General features: G+C 42.9%; 1 protein-coding gene across 16 annotated transcripts in view; it reads left to right on the forward strand.

Annotated features, from left to right (window-relative positions):
• The window catches only part of LOC143267330 (disks large homolog 5-like), an 85,532-nt gene extending 68,115 nt beyond the window's left edge, over positions 1–17,417 (forward strand). For 6 of the 16 annotated variants that reach the window (XM_076544754.1, XM_076544757.1, XM_076544756.1 and 3 more), the window contains 6 exons: positions 8,404–8,538; positions 11,642–11,810; positions 12,752–12,883; positions 13,534–13,717; positions 15,634–15,749; positions 16,694–17,417. In XM_076544754.1, the coding sequence (XP_076400869.1) occupies positions 8,406–8,538; positions 11,642–11,810; positions 12,752–12,883; positions 13,534–13,717; positions 15,634–15,749; positions 16,694–16,886 (927 nt within the window). In that variant the 5' untranslated portion in view covers positions 8,404–8,405 and the 3' untranslated portion in view covers positions 16,887–17,417. Of the gene's footprint in view, positions 1–1,818; positions 1,888–8,403; positions 8,539–11,641; positions 11,811–12,751; positions 12,884–13,533; positions 13,718–15,633; positions 15,750–16,693 lie in introns of those variants that run through there. The other 10 variants (XM_076544764.1, XM_076544763.1, XM_076544759.1 and 7 more) reach the window with 3 other exon arrangements.
• Positions 17,418–19,060: the final 1,643 nt, after the last annotated feature.

Here is a 19,060-nt window from a genome sequence, read left to right on the forward strand (position 1 = left end):
GGCTTCAGGTAGGGAGGGGGAGCAGGAGTGAGGAGAGGACAAAGAAAATTCCTAAGGAGGGTCAGCAGGAGGTCGCTTTGGTCCCAGGCCCCTGCAGCTAGCTGATTTAAAGAGGTTTATTTAATCCTACATTCCTAGGTTAGACTAAAAGCCTCCTATTTACACGAGGCTTGATAAATCGTGGCAGGTAACACAAGGTTCAAGACACAGCTGTCCAGAGTCGGTCTCCAACATAGCACAAAGTTGACTTAAGCATAGCAGCTTACCTCCCTGCTCCAGGGAAAGTTTTCCCCAATGAAACCACTTTGCTTTGTTAGGGGAAGGTTTCCCTAGGGAAAGTGTTAACACTTCTGCTCTGCTCCTGTGTATCTAATGTTCCCCCTCTGCTCTGCTCCCTTCTGACAAAAGAAGGTCTCACCCAACCCCCATTCAAGAAATTTATTGGAGGGGAAGAATCCAAGAGGGTGGCTGCCTCTGCCAGGAAGAAAAAACAGGTAGTTACCAAATGAACAGGTACAGGGCTTATGTAGGACTTCTTAGTGGGGGAGTTTTTCCAGGGTGAAGCATTGCAGGGTAAGAATTGCTCAGATTCCAATCCCTGAGTTTGGACAAACCCAGAGATTGGTTCGATTATGTTCTGTAGGTTTTCCTGCTCAGCGATTTTTTTTTTTTTTTTTTTGTGCGGAGTGGGTCAGGGGCAGAGTGTGTTTCTTTGATTCTGGTTTCAGGGCCAAAGTGTGTTTCTTTCACAGGCCATTTTTATCGTTTTCACCCTGGTTTCAGGGGTAGGGAGGGTTTCTTTGGCTGGTTCTTTTATCCTAAATTTCAATTTATATTTGAAAAAAAGAACAACCCACTTCCCATCTCAGTGTATAACACTGACAGGAATATGATATTTTGTTTAAATATGGGTAAATCTTGTGTGTTTCCTCACTTTAGTTTAGATTGTTTTCATTCTCCTTGGGTACTCACTGGTGGGTTCATAGACTGTCTCATGGCATGGGTGTATTGTGCATTTATATACCTTTCTTATTCTAACTGCCTCAACAAGCACTACTATGACAGTGTCTGTCTGTCAGTCCTCATTGAAAATGACCCTGGAGCCTGTTTAGCCCTCCTCCTGCATTCACATGAGCTGTCAGCACTTTCCCTTGGGACCTCTTTTACACTGAGCTAGTGCTGTAGCTTGCAGCTACATGCCCAGCTCAGTAGAACTGTTCCTCCATGCAGATTGTTTCATGGTTTGTAGTGCTTGGCAAAGCTCTGCAATAAGAGTGTCTTTTCTCATAGGCCAGTAGGCTGCCTTTGTCTTTCACCCTTCCAGTTTCCTTCATGACTGACCACTTGTCAGATAATGTGACACATTCCAAGTGGCAATGACTGAAAGTTGGAAGGTTCATCCAGGCTCCTGGTTGTAGACCATTCTGAAAAAAAGTGTGTTCTTGTAGCAGCATAGACCCAGGTGAGTAGAACATCACTGGGCCTGTGTTACTGAGAAGTCTTAGAGTGGAGCAAAAATGAGAGATCCATAGATATGAGAGATGGATAGATAGATAGATAGATAGATAGATAGATAGATAGATAGATAAGTTGTTAGAGAGTTAGAACTGTGTTCTGTATTTAATTTCCATTATTTCAGTGCTTTTTTTTTAACATTTCCCCATTATTTTTTTTCAGTGTCATAACTTGAGAAGTTAAGTCATGAACTTATTTTCTCTAATAACCTATAGTGGTTTTAGTTTCTGAACCCTCTACTCCTTCTAATTCTTTTCCAAGTCCCTACCTGTCAGTTCCTACTATCTTTCTGTTGCTCTTTAGAAAAGAAAAGACTTTCAAGAGGTAACACATAAATATGGAAAAATAATACTTTGGGACAGCATCTCCAGGAAAATGAATGTAAGTAAATAATTTGAAAGATGGTATCCTGCATGGGTGAAAAATGGCACTCCCTGAAGACATATGCCTGCTAAATGCTAAGGGCCAAGATGGGGCTTAAGCCTCAGGAGATGTTGGCCAAGAATGTCCTTAGGACTTCCCAGAATATGAAAACTATTTCATTCCTCTTTAAGTTATGAGCCAAACGTAGAATAGCACCAAACTGATTGAGTAGCAGGCTATGAAGGAGTCAGATTAGTCCCAAGCTGGAACCCCCTCCTGATAGCAGGCTGGCTTTCATCATCCAAGCCAGGCTCTTCCATCATTTTGGGGGAGAATTGTCTGGATTTGTGCTATTAGGATATCAACTGTCTCTCCCACATATTAAAATGTCAAGAGAGATGTATACACTAGTAAGGAGAAAGCAGAGTTGATAGCTATAATGTAAACAACTCTCCAATTTGATATGTGTACACCTACACAAAAGGGAATTCTTATCTTGTACTGCAAGCCACCACAAAATCTCCAGGGATGGAGGAGTTCCAGGTCTAGAGGGAAGACAACTGCTATTGTTTTGTTGACTAGAATGATTGGGTGTTTACATTTCCCTTCTAAACCTTTGTGGTTTTGCAGATTAATGTAGTTTCAGGTGCAGCTGTAACTGTTACCGTCTGACTCTTTTCTGGCCTTCCTTTGGCATTGTTTCTGTTGCTGTTGGAGAGAGCTGTCATTGTTTAGGCTGTTGAGACTCAGTGGCTGCTGTTGCTGTGAGATGGCTGGTTGGTACTCAGAATGGATCATGCACAAAGCAGTCCACCCAAAGCTCAGGGATTGTCCTGCCAGTAGGAGCCCAATGGAATTGAGAGCTAGAGCAGTAGGGTAGAATAGTGTAGCATGGCTTTCTATTGCAAAATCAAGTGAACATCACATTGTGATGTTTTAGCATTGATTATCTCAGATGGATGGAGACCTTAGAAAGTAATTGAACAGATTAATTCAGTGATAGACAGGTCTGTGGCTGTGAAGCTTAACTGTACATAGTAGAAGGAGCCATGGAGGTTCATGAAAACTTGACTTGTCATTCTAGACATTACTTGAATTTGAACACCAGGTCCATTGGAAAATGGTCTTTCTTGATGCCAGCGAATAGAATTGGAGAGTTAACTGAAAGTAGGGGGCTTCCAAGTATTGCTTCCACAGGAAACACCAATAAGTTGGTGGGTATAGTGTGAAGTATTCTACTCTCTCTATTTCTGTATGGAGTCACTTTAAACACCAACCCAAGGTCTGTCACATATCCCATCTATACTATTCCAAGGAAATGAACATTTTACTGCATTGCGCATCAGTATAGATTGCAGTATTTTTTCAGGAATATTTATGTTACCTGATCTTCCTGTCCAATAACAGAGCAATGGATAAGGAATATGTGATGTCTACACACAACAGAACCATTTCAGCTAAAGTGATGAGTGTAGTCAAGGTGATTGCAGGGGAGTTCTTTTAACTCGTGATAATCATATTATACCATATGTATCCAGTCCAAGACAAATATCTCCTGATGCTGTCTCTATGAATGGATGCTCAATTACACATACCTACATGGTTCCATTCCTGACATTGAAGGTAATGCTGTTGAGCATATGAAGCATGCCTAAGATTTTTGGTGAGAGTTAAGGAATGGGTAGGCCTTGGTCATAAAGATACTGGGCTCAGTATACAATATATAGTTTTAAAAGAACATGTTCAATGAATAGTACAATGAGAATTAATGACATTGAGGATTCAGTACAAGTACAACATTGTCTGAATTACTTTATTGCCAAAAATGTTTCCTGAGTTTCTTTAATAAGGATTATTTTACAAGACCCTTAGTTTCAATACATAAAGCTTAAAATAATAATGTCAAGGTCAAAAGATATCCATCCAAATGTGTTTCTACTGCTCCTAAGGTATAAAGTGAAGCATAGTAATCTCATGGCAGTGTGCAAATCTGTAATTAAAACCACACACAGAGAGTGATAAAACCAGAGGCCTCCCTAAGTCATTGATTTCCATCATTCTGTTGTACCCAAATTTGTCCCTGTGAGGATCATTGCATACAGGTAGTAGGATGTTTTCATGCTGGGTTTGTTAACATTTTCTATATAGGTGAGTCTGGACATAGCCCTTTTTAGAATGTATACCTTTGGGCCTACACATTAGTTGCAGGTTAGATATTGTGAAGAAAGTTATACCATGAAACTCTATTTACAGGCTGAATACAATTCCTCTATAAAAATCAGATGCCCGAATTCATCGAAGTAAAAAAGCAATCATAACTTTAACATAAAAGCACTAAATATCCAAAATAGTATTATCACATCTCATAGGAGGTTAGTGATTCATAGGTATTATAGCAAGTGTAGCTTACAACTGAAACAAGGTAGATTGCCAGAAAAAAAAAAATGAATCTGAGTTAAGTTCCATTTGGAAATACATGTGGTTTAGTCTTTTTGGTTTTAGGTATGTACCAAAAATGCACCAAGGTGTACACATGGACCCTTCATCAAGTCATGCACTTAAACGTGGTTATCCACCTGTACAGAAATAACCTGGATTCCACATGGCTTCTTGCTGCATTCCTTTACTCTCTGCACTCTTGAGGCAGGGGCTGAGGAAGAGGCAGAGGTGGAGGCAGAAGGGGAGGGTGTGATTAACATGGATACAGAGGCAGAGGGGAAGGCAGGCAGCTCTTTCTGAGTTCAATGTTTGATTGTTTGATTTAGCCAGGTCCAGGATAGGCTGGGCTATGGGGAGGGTCCTTTTCTCAAGAAACTAAATATGAGTTAGTAAATAAATGAATTCTGTTTACTACGATTAACCCTGGACAAAGATAATTACTGCCCAATGTCCCAGAGGCCAAAGTGTAATAAACTCTGATACTGTTAGAGCACAGAGTAGCACCAAGAGTTGAAGGTTCAGAAGATTCCAGGTTTCTTCTCACCCTTCTTCCACAGTGAGTGACAGACCTCACTAATTTTCTGTTAGGAAATTTTTTATGTATCATTTCCAATGGTGGTTGTACAAAATATTGGTACAGATTTGGGCTATTCCACATTCCCTGTGGGAGCACCCTCCATTGAAATCTTTTAACCAGTTGAGAATTATTATAAGTAGGCACTGTGAAAGCAAATCTTTCTCTGTATTTTTCTTGTAAGGCTATTGAAAAGAAACAGTCTTTTAAATCAATAACTATGACAGGCCATCATTTTGGTAACAGAGTAGGCATAGGCATTCCAGATTGTAGGGAGTCCATTGGCTGAATTACTTTGTTAATTGCTCTAAGGTCTGTTACCATTCTCCATATACCAGATTTCTTTTTAATAACAAATACAGGAGAATTCCAAAGGCTGGTTGATTCTTCAATATGCTGAGCATTTTACTGTTATTCTACCAGCTCTTCTAAAGCCTGGAGTTTCTCTGTTGTTAAAGACCATTGCTGAACCCATACAGGCTTTTCTGTTAACCATTTTAAAGGTAGATCTGTTGGTGTCTTTGGAAGATCATCAGTTGTTGAGCCCTGTTCTTGTATAATATGGATGGCTGGTGACCACTCAAAATAATGCCTTCTAATATATCTCTCAGAAACATGTGCTAGTTTATGATTTGTTTCTGAGATTGGAGGGATGTCAATCTGAGTATTCCATTGTTGCAACAAGTCTCAAGCCCACAGGTGCATAGCTATGTTAGCCACATATGGTTTTAATTTTCTTCTCTGTCCTTCTGGACCTATACATTCCAGCCATCTTGCACTCTGTTTCACCTGAGATAATGTTCCAATTGCTAACAGTTGAACATTTACCTCCTGAAGAGGCCAAGTTGAATGCTAAAATTCTGGTTCAATTATGGTAACGTCCGCACCTGTGTCTACCAGACCAGACAACAAAACACCATTTATTTTTATCGTTAATTTTGGTCTCTGTTCATTAATAGAAGTTTGCCAAAAATTTTTCTTTATGTTTTCTCCTGAATTTTCTATTCTCTCTGTTTCATCATCCTGACCAGCATGATTTATTCCAATAGGCATTTGGTTATTTAATTGCTCTGAGCAGGGGTTTCCACTATGACTGCAGGAAAGGTTTGAACTGGATTTGCTATGGGGGCCTGCATGAGGCCCCTCTTGGAGTTTCCTGAACTGAGGCAAAGGATTACCCTGTCTGTCCTTTGTTGATCTACATTTGTTGGTCCAGTGTTTTCCCTTACCACACCTTCTGCATGCTGCAGAAGGAAGGGGTATTCTGTTGCCATTGTTCCTTGAAGAAACATTGTTTCTAGGAATGACCTGTTTACAGTCCCTTTTCAAATGTCCTTGCTTTCCACATCCAAAACATCTAACATTCCTCAAACCATTTGAAATTGCTTCTCCTACCCACATATCATCATGCTCATGAGCCTCAACATTAACTATGTCTCTAATCCAATCTTCTAAAGGTGCAGATCTTGCCTTGAATGGCCTGATTATGCTTTTGCATGCTGCATTTGCATTCTCAAAGGCCAAAGATTCAATTATTATCTTACTAGCTTCTAAATCTGAGACCATTCTCTTTACTGTTGAAGCCAGTCTTTGTAAAAAATCTGTGAAAGATTCTTTTGGGCCTTGCATGACCTTTGTAACTGACTCAGTTTTTTTCCTGATTCCTCAACTCTGTCCCATGTATTCAAGGCTGCCATTCAACATAAAATTAGGGTTTGAACATCATATAAACATTGTGTTTTTACTGAAGCATATTAGCCTCCTACAATAAGCTGATCCTGGCAAACTTGTATTCCTTTATCCCTCCATTGTTTTTCTATGTTTTTAGCACATCCTTGAACCAAGTTAGAAATTGAAGTCTCTGGCTGGGTTCAAGAACAGCTTGTGCCAGCTCCCGCCAGTCCCGTGGTACAATCCTATTATATGTTGACCAAGAGTTTAACATTTGTTTACATATGGGGAATGCATGCCATAAGATACTATTGCCTCCTTAAACCTCTTTAAATCCAACATTGCAATTGGAGCCCAAATATTTTGTGTAGTCATTTGATCAGGCAACTGCTGTAAAGTTACATGATAAATTAAGGGTGACTGTGTGAAAACAGGCGTTCTTTCTGTAACTTTATGATCCAAACTTGAAACAACTTCACTGTTAATTTATTCTGTCTGAATTTTTACAGGTTTAACAAGTTTTTCTAAAGCTGTCACCCTGGTACTTAAATTGACTATCTTTTTAAATAGCAAAATGAGCATAAGAGTAGTGATAAACTGCATAATTCCAACAATACTAATCTGCTCATATATTTGTTCCATTGTCAGACTTCCTAAAATTTCAAACAAAACCCAATTTTCTTCCAATGTACACATAAAACGTATTTTTTTTAATGTGGAAAAAAATTTCTCTTTTAAATAGTTTCCTTTAAAATATCTGAGCCGGGCAGTGGTGGTGGTGCATGCCTTTAATCCCAGCACTCGGGAGGCAGAGCCAGGTGGATCTCTGTGAGTTCAAGGCCAGCCTGGACTACCAAGTGAGTTCCAGGAAAGGCTCAAAGCTACACAGAGAAACCCTGTCTCAAAAAACCTAAATAAATAAATAAATAAATAAATCCGATATGTTGTGACTTACCACATCTGTGTAGAACAGTAGAAATCTGAGCGAATTTCAAAACAGCTACCTAGTGTACTAGGTGTGAATCCAGAGAGAGAGAGAGAGAGGAGAGAGAGAGAGAGAGAGAGAGAGAGAGAGAGAGAGAGAGAGAGAGAGAGAGAGAAAGCATAGTGGCCTAAAGCTTAAATCCAGCCACGTGTTCCCTCTTGCCCCGGGTCAAAGCTTGGCTCTGGCTTCCTTAAGCTCCCACCATGTGCATTGGCTTTACAGGCAGGGGCCCTGTTAAGCAGGGCAGGCCTGAGTTGTTTCCAGCACTGGCTTTAAGCAAGCAGCTCACAGTTAGTACGGCCTGAAACCAAGCAGACCTGGGCCGGGGCTAGGGAGTCAGCCGCTCAGAATAGGGAGCCGGCCCCAAGTGGTTTTTAATGGATTCTTGATAAGTTGGGCACCAGATGTATTTTCTATCTGTTTCTCCCACCTCTAAATTTCTAAGTAATATTTACTAATGTTCCTACTGAAGAGTATTATGGGGAAATATGGGGTAATGAGTAGCTTCCCCATAGGATGGGAAGGGCCAACTATTGTCAGTGTTTATAAATGAGCTTCCAACTCCTCATGGGTGAAGTAGTGAAAAGATTCTAATGAAGCAGAAAGAAATTTATAGCTTTGGAAGGAGGAGGAGCTGAATGGCTTCCCCTGTGTCACAGCAGATATTCCTGGAAAGAAACATCAGCTTCTACTCAGTTTATGAAGAATTAGCAAGGAAGAAAAGGCTGTGCCCCATGACATCAGCAGTCTCTTCTCTGGAATTCTACTGTATTCTGGAGAGCTCTTGGAATCCCCTGTGATGTAACTAGTGTTGTAGCTTAGGACATTAGTTCAGTGCTGTAAGGTTCACCTACAGAGATGTGGTCAAGACTGAGGCGTCTAGTTGAGAGAGAGAATACACAGCATGGAGAGACCAGAGCGAGGAAGAAAGAAGCAGGCCCTAGGTCTCACTGGACAACATGGAGAAATCTCTGGACCTGGGGAAGACACAGTGAGTTCAGGAGGGGCGGGGGAGCTTTCTGGATGTGATGGGCTTGAGCCTTCCAGGGATAAAGCTAAAGAACTGGGAACTTGTGGAAAGGAATAAACCTATCCTGCTCTGGGTTCCTTAGGAGCAGACCCAGATCAAGGATCCATGATGGTTAGTTTGGCAGATTCAGGAATTGACAAGGCTTTACCTGCTTTGCTGTGTACCATCTGCTTTTACTCTGAGTGGGGAGGAGGCCCAGAGAAAATAATGAGATTTCTGTATCATAACTGTGTTCCCTCCCCCACACACTGGTGTCCTTTAGTTGTGTGCCAGTAATAATAGGAAAAGGAGGGTGCCCTGGCAAAGCCTGAGGTTCTCATTCTTTACATCACAGCTACTAGCAGGGCAGGATACACCAAGTGCTGCTATCTTCAAATGACCCCTGTGGTTTCTGAGTTACCAACTGCTGATGGCACACAGGTCTGCAGTTCAGCCTGAGAGCTGTTAGATTCAGTGAACCTGGACTGAGACTGTCCCCTTCCTGCCAGCTCTGGGTGTCTTAGACTGTCAGTGAGGATGGCTTTGTAAATCTGATGACCATGTTCTGCCCCTGCATGGCTTCCCCATTAACATGAGAGTCTGAAGCATAGAGCAAGTGAGGTGGGCATCCATACACTACCTGAGTGTGACATTAACAATTTTCTCCTGGTTTTTCAAAGCACTTGGCTGAGGGCTCTGAAGCTACAGAGCATTCTCTGTAGCTGTGAATAAGCTTTAGAAGGATGTCCCCTGGGTCACATTGTCTAGGGAGAGAGAGGAACCCCGATGACTTCTGAGACATCCACCTACCTATAGAGAGATGGAAGAACTGACATCCACAGAGGGGGAGACTCAAGTCTTGTCTTTGCGGAATTGCTAGGACAAAGACTCATCTGTCAGTTACTTCCTGAGCATCCTTCAGTGGGTCAGGTTTGACTGAGATGAGGTAATGCCTAGGGCAGTACTGTGCTTTGACTTCTAGACTAGGGAATTACTGAGATACTTAACTTTGTCTAACTTGGTTGTCAGGGTGATATAACATCTGAATGGACATAGTTTACCCCACATCACTCATGTGTTCTTGGGTCCACCAAGTACCTTCCTGAGACCAAAGTCCAGTCTTCTGAAGAATTTGCCATCCAGGCTGAACATGGTGCTAGCTCCTCATTTCAGTGCAGCCAGGAAATTGACAAGTGTGATGTGCGGCTCTGGGAAAGGTCTAGAGTAAAGGACCCCTCATATGTCTCCTGTGTCCTTTGCCTGCCCTTCTCATGCTCCCAGGAGTATTCTTTAAGCTGGCTGTGCCCCTCTCCTTCCCAAGGGCATGGACATCTTCACAAATGGCTCCAGATCAAGAAATTAGTCTCTGTGTAGCACGAGGTGAAGCAACATAGCAGTGACACACTACATATTGTCCCCATGGCTGTGACACATTTGTCCTTTCATATCTGTGTCTGGCCTCTCACTAGCCATTCATCTTTCCTGACACTTGAGTGCTGGAATGGACCATCACTCATCCTGGCAGTGTTTGCTCTTGTGTCTCAGGGATCACCTGGAGAGTCCCAGTTCTTACTATCCACCCTGACATGTCACTAACTAATTACACATTTGCTAATATTGTGTTGGCTTGAATTTATTGTGTTGATTCAGGGAAATATTTCTCATTAACTAAGGGACATTTCTTTGTTCTGGCAGGACACCCACAAACTCCTACCATATCCATATATTGTAAAAAGCCTTGTGAATCCTGCACAATGTTCTTGTTGACATCAGAGGATCAACCTTTCCTTCTCACCATTCTGACTTAATTCCCTAGCAACATTTTTTCTCATGTTATTGATTACAGATATCAAGAAGGGCAAAATCATTGCCTGAGATATATTTTGAAGTGAGTCTTCAACTTCCCATACATGAAGTAGTGAAAATATTCTAATGAAACAGAAAGAGATCTCTGGCTTTGTAAGGAGGAGGTGCTGAAGGTCTTCCCTTTTGTTTCTGGGAAGGCTGCTGGGAAGGGCAACATGGCTTTTGATGAACTGCAGAAGAGCTAGTTAGTGGATAAGTGAGGACTGCCAGGGGTGACCCTAATCATCCCTTCCATGGAGATTCTATTCTATGATGGAGAGTGCTTGGTGCTCTCTGTGATGTCACCAGTGTTGTGGCAACATCAATGACTGTGGGTTATTCCTTCAGTTCCCATGGACATGTGGACAAGACTGAGCAGGCTGCTTGGGAGAAAGAATGGAGAACATTGTGTGACCAGAGAGAGACAGAAGGAAGCTGGCCTTTGGTCTCAGTGTAAAACCTGGAGAAATAAATGGTTCTGGGAAAGGCACAGTGAGTCCAGGGCAGGGGACAAGACACTTCCTGGAGGAGGTGAACTTGAGCTGATATTTCTAGTATTGTAGCTCAGCAGCTGGGAGTTTCTGTGTAGTAATGGGTGAGTCCAGCTTTTCTGGCTTTCTAAAGAGCAGACCCAGAGTCAAGAGTTTCTAAAGGTTAGTTTAGGAGAGCCATGATTGGTCCAGGTTGCAGCTGCTTTTCTGGGAATTCCTTCAATTCCTTCTGACTGAGAAAGAGGATTAGGATAAAAGGACCACTGAGTTGGCCCTCTCTCCATAGGGCGTTGCTGTACTTCATCCTAGTGGATTACTCAGTTTCCATGGAAATCTGATGCCAATAGAAAGGGAGGGAAACCAACTAGGCCACACAGCACATCAGCAGATGTTTTGGTCCTGAACACATGTGATTAGGTTTTGGTGCTGCTAAGCTCTAGGGACAACAGGCTTTGCTTGAATCACATCAGATGGTAGCTGACACTGTCCTCCAATTCTACTTGGCTGGCATTGCTTATGCCTTCCAGGGCCAGGATACTGCATTAGGGAGGGAGGCACATAATTATCCACAGTGGTTGAGAACAGAGACAGCTCAGTGGGCAGAGTTTGACCATAGCTTTCCTGCTGTTTGGAAGGTTCCCTGGGTCCCTAGCGTTCATTACATTAGGCTTCTTCTTGGGACTCAGCATGGTCTCTCCTGGTCCTTGCCATTCAAGAATACAAGTTAAATTGTCTTTATCTACCTGCAGGGACTACTGGAGAGGCACCATCCCAACTCTCCAGCTTTACTGAGCAGGAGCAGGAGCAAGACATGAAAAAAATCGAAAAACTCACTATTTGCTTACATGACATGGAATGTGAGAGAAATGAACTTCGTGGTATCCTAGCCAATTATAATTGCAAGGATTTGAAAAACAGGTAGTCATTATGCGCAGTTCTCTGCTGACCTTCTTGAAACCACAGTATCAATCCCAGGTTTCCTGAGGAACAGAAGGCTGAAATTCCAGGGTGTCCTGCTGCCTAAACTAGTTTTCATGAGTTCCTTTGAGATGCAGACTTGGAACCCGGGAGGAATGAGATAGGGACACAGGCTGTTCTGCTTCTTCCAAATGAAAAGAAGAATGTGTGGCCTCAATTGCAATCTTGGGATACAGATAGTAGTGTGTGAACCCTCAACATGTACTTCAAGAGACCTTGACAGGTGTTAGCTTGTGGGAGATACTAGGTGCTGTGAGTTTGTGGAGAGTCTTTGTACTTGACCAGTAGATGATTGTGTATGAAAGCTCATGAAAGCAGCTGGAGGGCCCTGGTTTATTCATCTGACTAAGGGTGGTCCCGATTACAGCACTGGTGAAGCAAGGGGAACCTCACTTTGAGCATCACACCTCCTGGTCACTGTGCTCACCGTTTTAGAACATAAGAATCACTGTGCAGTTTATAAAACCATTCCGAAATTGGGGCTCCTCCGGGCAAATAATAATTGTTTGCTCTGGGTCTCTGTGTAGCTATTGGCACCCAGGAATGAGAATCCCTGTTCTAGAGATAGGAGAAATGTTACAATAGTTTTCTTGTGTTTTCAGATATGTGGCACAGATTCCTGGCAACTTCTTAGAGCAATTATCTATAGCTCCATGCCCACTATGGGTGCTCATGAACTAGATCCCTCACCTTAAACCTTCTGGCTGTTATGTTCTGAGCACAGGATAGAATGTTTAATAAGCACCAGGAAGTCCCAGTGTTTAAATACCAGGCTGTGGCATCTACTGTGCTGGGGTAGTCCATGACACAGCCTTATTTATGTGATCCTTGTTGCCTGTGTTCATGGGGTTCTTTTTTCCTGGGGCCATGCCCTACCACAGGCTAAACTTTGAAACAGAGATGCTTGAAATGGAACACAAGCAGGTGATGTTGGCTCTCCAGGAAATGCCATTGGAGATGAGTGAAGCCTTGGACAAGTGCAAGGGGCTGATAGAGGAGACTGAATACTTTAGGTAAGTGCCCAATAGCTTGGGAGGGACTGATTCTGCCCTTCTTTGTCCTTGACAAAACGTGAGGGCTCTGGTTCTAGCCTGTGTACCTCTGAGCCCATAGCCTGCCTTGTGGCCCTTCAATTTTTGCCTCTTGGACTCAATTTTACTAAGTGTGAACAAACACTGAGGCCCTCATATTATTGTCCTGCCCAACTCAGGAGACCTAAGACAGAAAAATGGTTTGTACCATAAAGGGATTTCTTGAAGCCCAGGTTCTCTGGGTGCTGGCAGGGTCTTCACAGATCTGATTTGCCTGGGATCTGTAGAGAGAAGTTATTCCTGTTGGAACTTCTGCCCTCATTCAGAATGTGTTTTGCCTCTACCTGCTGATGCTTTCCCAATATCAGGAACAGTTAAGCAAAGGTGTGGACTGCACCCTTTTCTCAGAGGGACAAGATCCCTTTTGATACCTGGATTTTCAGAAGTAGTTTGAATTTGTCTGCAATTTGGCTATTCTCTGGATTTAGCCTGCATTTGAGTGATGCTGGCTAGTCTACTGAGAGCTCCATTCTTATTCTGTTGACGTCAGACTTTTCATGGTTGGTGGTATGTGGATGCAGGATGGCAAATAGAGGCTCACTGTGGCTCACCAAGTTTTGGTGATTGTTTAGTTACCTCAATGGCCAGGTCCTTCCAGAGTGTAATCAGCTAAAGAACAATGTCCATCTGTTGAGACATCAGAACATGCTGTTGTGGAAGGAGCAGATTGAAGAGCATGAGACCTGTGAGCAGTTGAAGAAGCTCTTAAAGGAGGCCCATGAGAAGATGTGTGACCCCTGTGCTGAGCAGCATCAGGTAGGCTGAGGCAGTAGGGGCAGACTTCCCAACTGTCCAACCATAAAATAAAAACACCCATGTAAGCACCCACCCACCCATCCAGAATCCATTTCTGTGATCATTCAAAGTCTTCCTGTAGAGGTAGCCTCTTGCTAGATACTAGCTGATTGGAAAGCAAACCCTCCTGGTCTGCTGGAATTGCAGTACATTCAGAGAGATGGGTCTGTGAGATACCACACACCTACATGTCATTATATTAGAATCTGTCATGTAGGGAGCTACTTGGAGAATACCACAGAGCTCTCATTTATTAGGTCAGTGGCCTGTGGCTCATTTGCATTCTGGGGTCATGTGAGATCATAAGTAGGAAGCAGCTTGCAAGGACTAGAGCCCTAGACAATGCCAAGTGAATGTTTTTCATTGTCAACTTTTGGGGTGGCAAGTGGGCTTGTTTTTTCTTCCTGCATTCCATTTTGTTCTCTTTCTTTAGCTTAATTCTTGGGTCACACTCTCAGAAGCTGAGTATCAGCTTGTCAGCCCTGTTTTCTGTGAGCGGTGCTGGGCAGTTCTCCCATCCTGGAGTTTCCAGTCTGGAGCTGACTGAATGACTATCGGTGTGGGAGGACTTTGACAGCTTGAGGGTTGGGGTGACAGGTTTAAGGCTTGAAGAGAACATTTTCTCCAATCACCTCAACATAGTTTGACTAAGCTGTGTGCTCTCCTCTAGGCAGTTTTAGTCCCCAGAAGATGGATAGATCTGTTGTAGGCCTCTGTGGAAACATTTGATGTGCATAATCTAAATTTATCTGTTTACTCAATATGATATCCTCTTCTTTTTTTCTGCTTGCTTTTGATTCCTGTTGTCTGTGTGTGATCCTTACAGGTGTATGTAAATGTGTACATACACGGGTGTGTTCAGAGGCTACATAATGAAACCCCATGTTGTCATCTGTTGCTTACTCTCTTGTTCCCTTGAACCAAGGTCATTCACTGAACATAAAATTATCTGTTTGGGCTATTTGGGCTGGCCAGGACTCTGGATCTCCTGTTCTTTAATGGGGCCTTCTGTCTTGTTTTGTCTCATCTAATTGTCACAAGTTTTAATTGCTCAGAAAGAAAAAGGAGGGAGTAGTTTCTCCTGTGTTTATACACTCTTATTGCTTTGGTATACATGTGTTCTTTAATAAATAATAAAATCAAACAATACACCTATTTTAAAAATAAAAACTGGACTTCTTCCTTTTCATTACACACAGCTAACACAAAGGAAATGTCTTGTTTGTCTCATTGGCTTCACAACACGGAATCCCACAGTGCATCTCCTTGCTGATATTGTGTTACTGACTATATCATGTGTGTGTGTGTGTGTGTGTGTGTGTGTGTGTGTGTGTGTGTGTGTGTGTGTGCATTTGTGTACATCTGTGTGGGTGAACTTCTCTCTGTGTGTGAATGCTGACTATTATTTGGACATTAGTGTTCCTTTGGTTTCTATATATGACCTCCTGTTGGTGAGTGGGTGTTTGTGTGCCCATATTTCCTGTATGTGTAGGGGTAAATGCTTGTGTGTGTGTTGGGGATATGGGTGCTTAAAAGTACTAGTGTTTGTGAATGTGTAAACTCATGTGTGTGTTTTTCTCTGAAATTACTCGTTATATTTTTAATGATGATGGAGACCAACTAACTTTATTGAGAAAGTACTGTGCCTATCTCTAATTGCCACTGTGTTCATTTCTCATCCAAAGAAGTTTAATCTTCTTCTCAATAGTATTCTTGGTGATTGCTCCTTCTATTAGAATTGGCAGTGAAACTGAACATGTTAGTGCATTACAGTGGGCTTGTATGTGTGCATAAATGTATTTATGTGTGTCCTTGACTTTATGTGTGTGCATGAGAGTGAGAAGTCTCCCCTGAGAACACAATCTTCTAATGAACAGGAGCAAGAAAGCCTGGATGAAAAACTGAAGGGCCTGCTGAATCAGAAGGAGCTGGTCACCCAGCAAAGGGACTTGGCAGAAAAGCTGCAACATCACTTCAGTGTTTATGAGATGAGGTAGGAGCCCAAACTGGGAGGAGTAGTTAGAACCATGGAGGTCACCTGTACCTATATCTCTGTCATTTTTGGGAATCTCCCCATCTGGATGGCTCTCATCCACAGGCAGTGAAAGACAACCTCAGGGTGTTGTGCTGGCCCTGTTAACAAGAACTTCTCCAGGAAACACTATGTTTGAGCCTTAGTGTTTCTGAGGAATGTGTACCCCTTATTCCCTTCGGAGATCTCTGGTATATTCTCAGTGTCCCCTGTGTCTCCCCATAAATCTCCCTATGGTAGTCCTCAACCTAGCAGGAGGAGGGTTAGTTTTGAAGGACAGTGTGTGCTCTTGTTACTTTATTTTCCTTCCAGAACATCACATTTAAAGAGAAGTTCCTACTTTTGGTTAGATCTGCATGCAGCACACTCCTGCTGATTATAAGCTCTCTGCAGTGTGCATCTGTCTCCTGAGAAAAGATTTTTCTGGATATAAGATTATTTAGGGGTTGAGGTGTTGAACTCAGTCAGGTCTTTGTGCTGCAGGAAAAATCAGAACCTTCACTGCTTTTATTTTGTAGGCTCTCTAGAGGGACTACATTCAGTTTCCCAGGTTGCTCATTAACCTGGTATCTAATCAGGGCCACGTACATCTGCCCTGAACTGTCACTCAGACCTTGATACACCGTTACGTTTTTTCTCAAAATATTGTATCTGGACAGCTGTAGAAATGTGTGGATTTTCTTGTCCAGCACTGTGTAGTTCTCATTTGTCTTCTAGCAGATTTTAAAACAGAGAGTTAAATACAGGCTAAGGTGCACTCTGACACTACTCTCCTAGGATATCAAGGAATGACCTGAGCTGAGAGGTCATGCTGGACTGTCCAGATGACTAGAGCTGGTTCAGGCTCAACAGCTGACACAGCAGGTCCCCACCAGGCCTGTTCCCTAACTGACTTTCTCCTCTAGGTCAGAAAATCTCCAGCATGACCTGGAACATGTCACAGCCCAGGATGAGAGCCTCCTGCAGACAGAGCTGCTGCAGCAGGAGCAGGAAGTATCACAGGCAAGTGAGCCACCACTGCATTCCAACCCGTGCAACCATGGCATTCATGGGGACTGGAGGCTCTTGACATTGGCTTCCAGTGTGAATAGGCCCTGATTTTGTCTAGCCTGTGGCCCAGCCAGGATGCCTCTGGGACTGATTGCCTTTCTTTCTCACACAACAGCTTTGAGAGAACTGAGGAGGCCAAAGAAGCCACAATCCACTTGAACCCATGGCGCTTTGCACCCTTGGATTGAAGCCTCCTCAGAAGAATACACACTCCAAGTCTCATGGGGCATTGCTATACTTGCTTTGAAATGGTCTTTTGCATTTGTGACTGCCTTCCTACCATGTTTTCAAGGCCAGCCACAGGCTTTTGACTGTGCCTCAAAGTCTGTTGCATGATTAACCTAACCCTTTAATCTTTTAATTTAGCAAGCTGCTTAGCCTAATTTTTTTGTTTGTTTTTTGTTGGGTTTTGTTTGCTTTGGGTTTTTTGGTTTTCTTTGTTATTGTTTAAAGTTTTGAATTCATTTGTACTTTCTTTGGTTCTTGTTGTTTGGTATTTTGATATGACTATTTACTGTTTATATTGTGTGCCCTTTCATCCATTATTGAGTAAAATGATTGTATCTTTATTAAGAAAAATGTAATTGCCTACTCTTCACTCTTAACACTTTAAATGTGGTCATATACACAATGGAGTACTACTCAGCAGAGAAAAACACTGACATTATGAAGTTTGCAGGCAAATGGATGGATCTAGAAAAAATCATCCTGAGTGAGGTAACCCAGACTCAGAAAGACAAACATGGTATGTACTCAGTCATAGGAGGATACTAGATGTAAAACAAAGATGACTAGACTGATACTATCAACTTCAGGGAGGCTATGTAGAAAACAGGACCCCAAGAAAGATACAGGGTTCACCCAACAACAGAAAAGTGGATGAAATCTACAAGAACAACATGTACGTGAGTGGGGCTAATGAAGGGCAAGGGTCAAGTGCAAGAGAGCTTAGGGGAGCAGGAGTTCCCACCTGGATCAAGAACACACAGAGAGAACAAGAAATAAAAGAGCATGATAAATGAAGACCACATGAAAATAGGAAGAAGCAAAGAGCTAGCGTGGCCCCCAGAAATCAACAAAGAAACCCCCACAATAGACTACTGGCAATGGTCGAGAGACAGCCCGAACTGACCTACTCTGGTGATAGGATGGCCAAACACCCTAATTGTCATGCTAGAAACCCCATCCAATGACTGAGGGAACCGGATGCAGAAATCCACAGCCAGGCCCCACGTAGAGCTCCACAAGTCCAATTGGTGAGAAAGAGGAGGGATTGTATGAGCAAGAGTTGTTGAGACCAAGGTTGGAAAAACCACAGGGACAAATAGCCAAACAAATGGAAACACATGAACTATGAACCAATAGCTGAGGAGCCCCCAACTGGATCAGGCCCTCTGGATAAGTGAGGCAGTTGATTAGCTTGATCTGTTTGGGAGGCACCCAGGCAGTGAAACCGGGTCCTGTTCTCAGTGCATGAGCTGGCTGTTTGGAACTTCGGGCTTATACAGAGACACTTTGCTCAGGCTGGGAGGAGGGGACTGGACCTGCCTGGACAGAATCTACCAGTTTGAACTCAGTCCTCAGGGGAGACTTTGCCCTGGAGGCAAAGGGAATGGGGGAGTGGTTCAGCTGGGGGAAGAGGAGGGAAGGGCCGGAGGGGGGAGAATAAGGGAATCACTGGCTGATATGTAAAATTAAATTAAATTATAAAATAAAAAAGACCTCTTTCTCTGGTCAGCATTGCTTTGGGTTCAAAGTTTGTCTAGCCTGTGTGCCAGCTAGGCTGCACTAGATATGATGGTCTTTCCTTCTCTGAGGGCAGGTCTCAAGGGAAACCTGAGAAGGCCAAAGAAGTCCCAGATCTCTTGATCACGTGACATTCTTCAGCCTTAGGGTTAAGGCCTCCTCAGATGAAGACACCCACTTTAGCTGTGATTTCACTAGTGAGACAAACACCAAGTGACCTCCAGGGGATCCAGCCCCCATCAGATCCATGGGTCTGTTGGTTCAGTACTCCTGAAGAAAAGAAAGCATCACCAATGAGCTTGAGACACAGAAAACATGAGACAGGAGTTACTGAGAACCCTGACATTCAGCAGAATGTGGCTTCTGTGAGGGGTACTACAACATGGAGGGTAGAGATGTTGGTGAGCAAGACTTTTTTTATCCGTTTAATGTCGATGTCTTTGGCAAGCTACTTAGCCCTCCCTATGTGATGGGAA

The sequence above is a fragment of the Peromyscus maniculatus genome, chromosome 9 (assembly GCF_049852395.1).
Source record: "Peromyscus maniculatus bairdii isolate BWxNUB_F1_BW_parent chromosome 9, HU_Pman_BW_mat_3.1, whole genome shotgun sequence".
Taxonomy (NCBI): domain Eukaryota; kingdom Metazoa; phylum Chordata; class Mammalia; order Rodentia; family Cricetidae; genus Peromyscus; species Peromyscus maniculatus.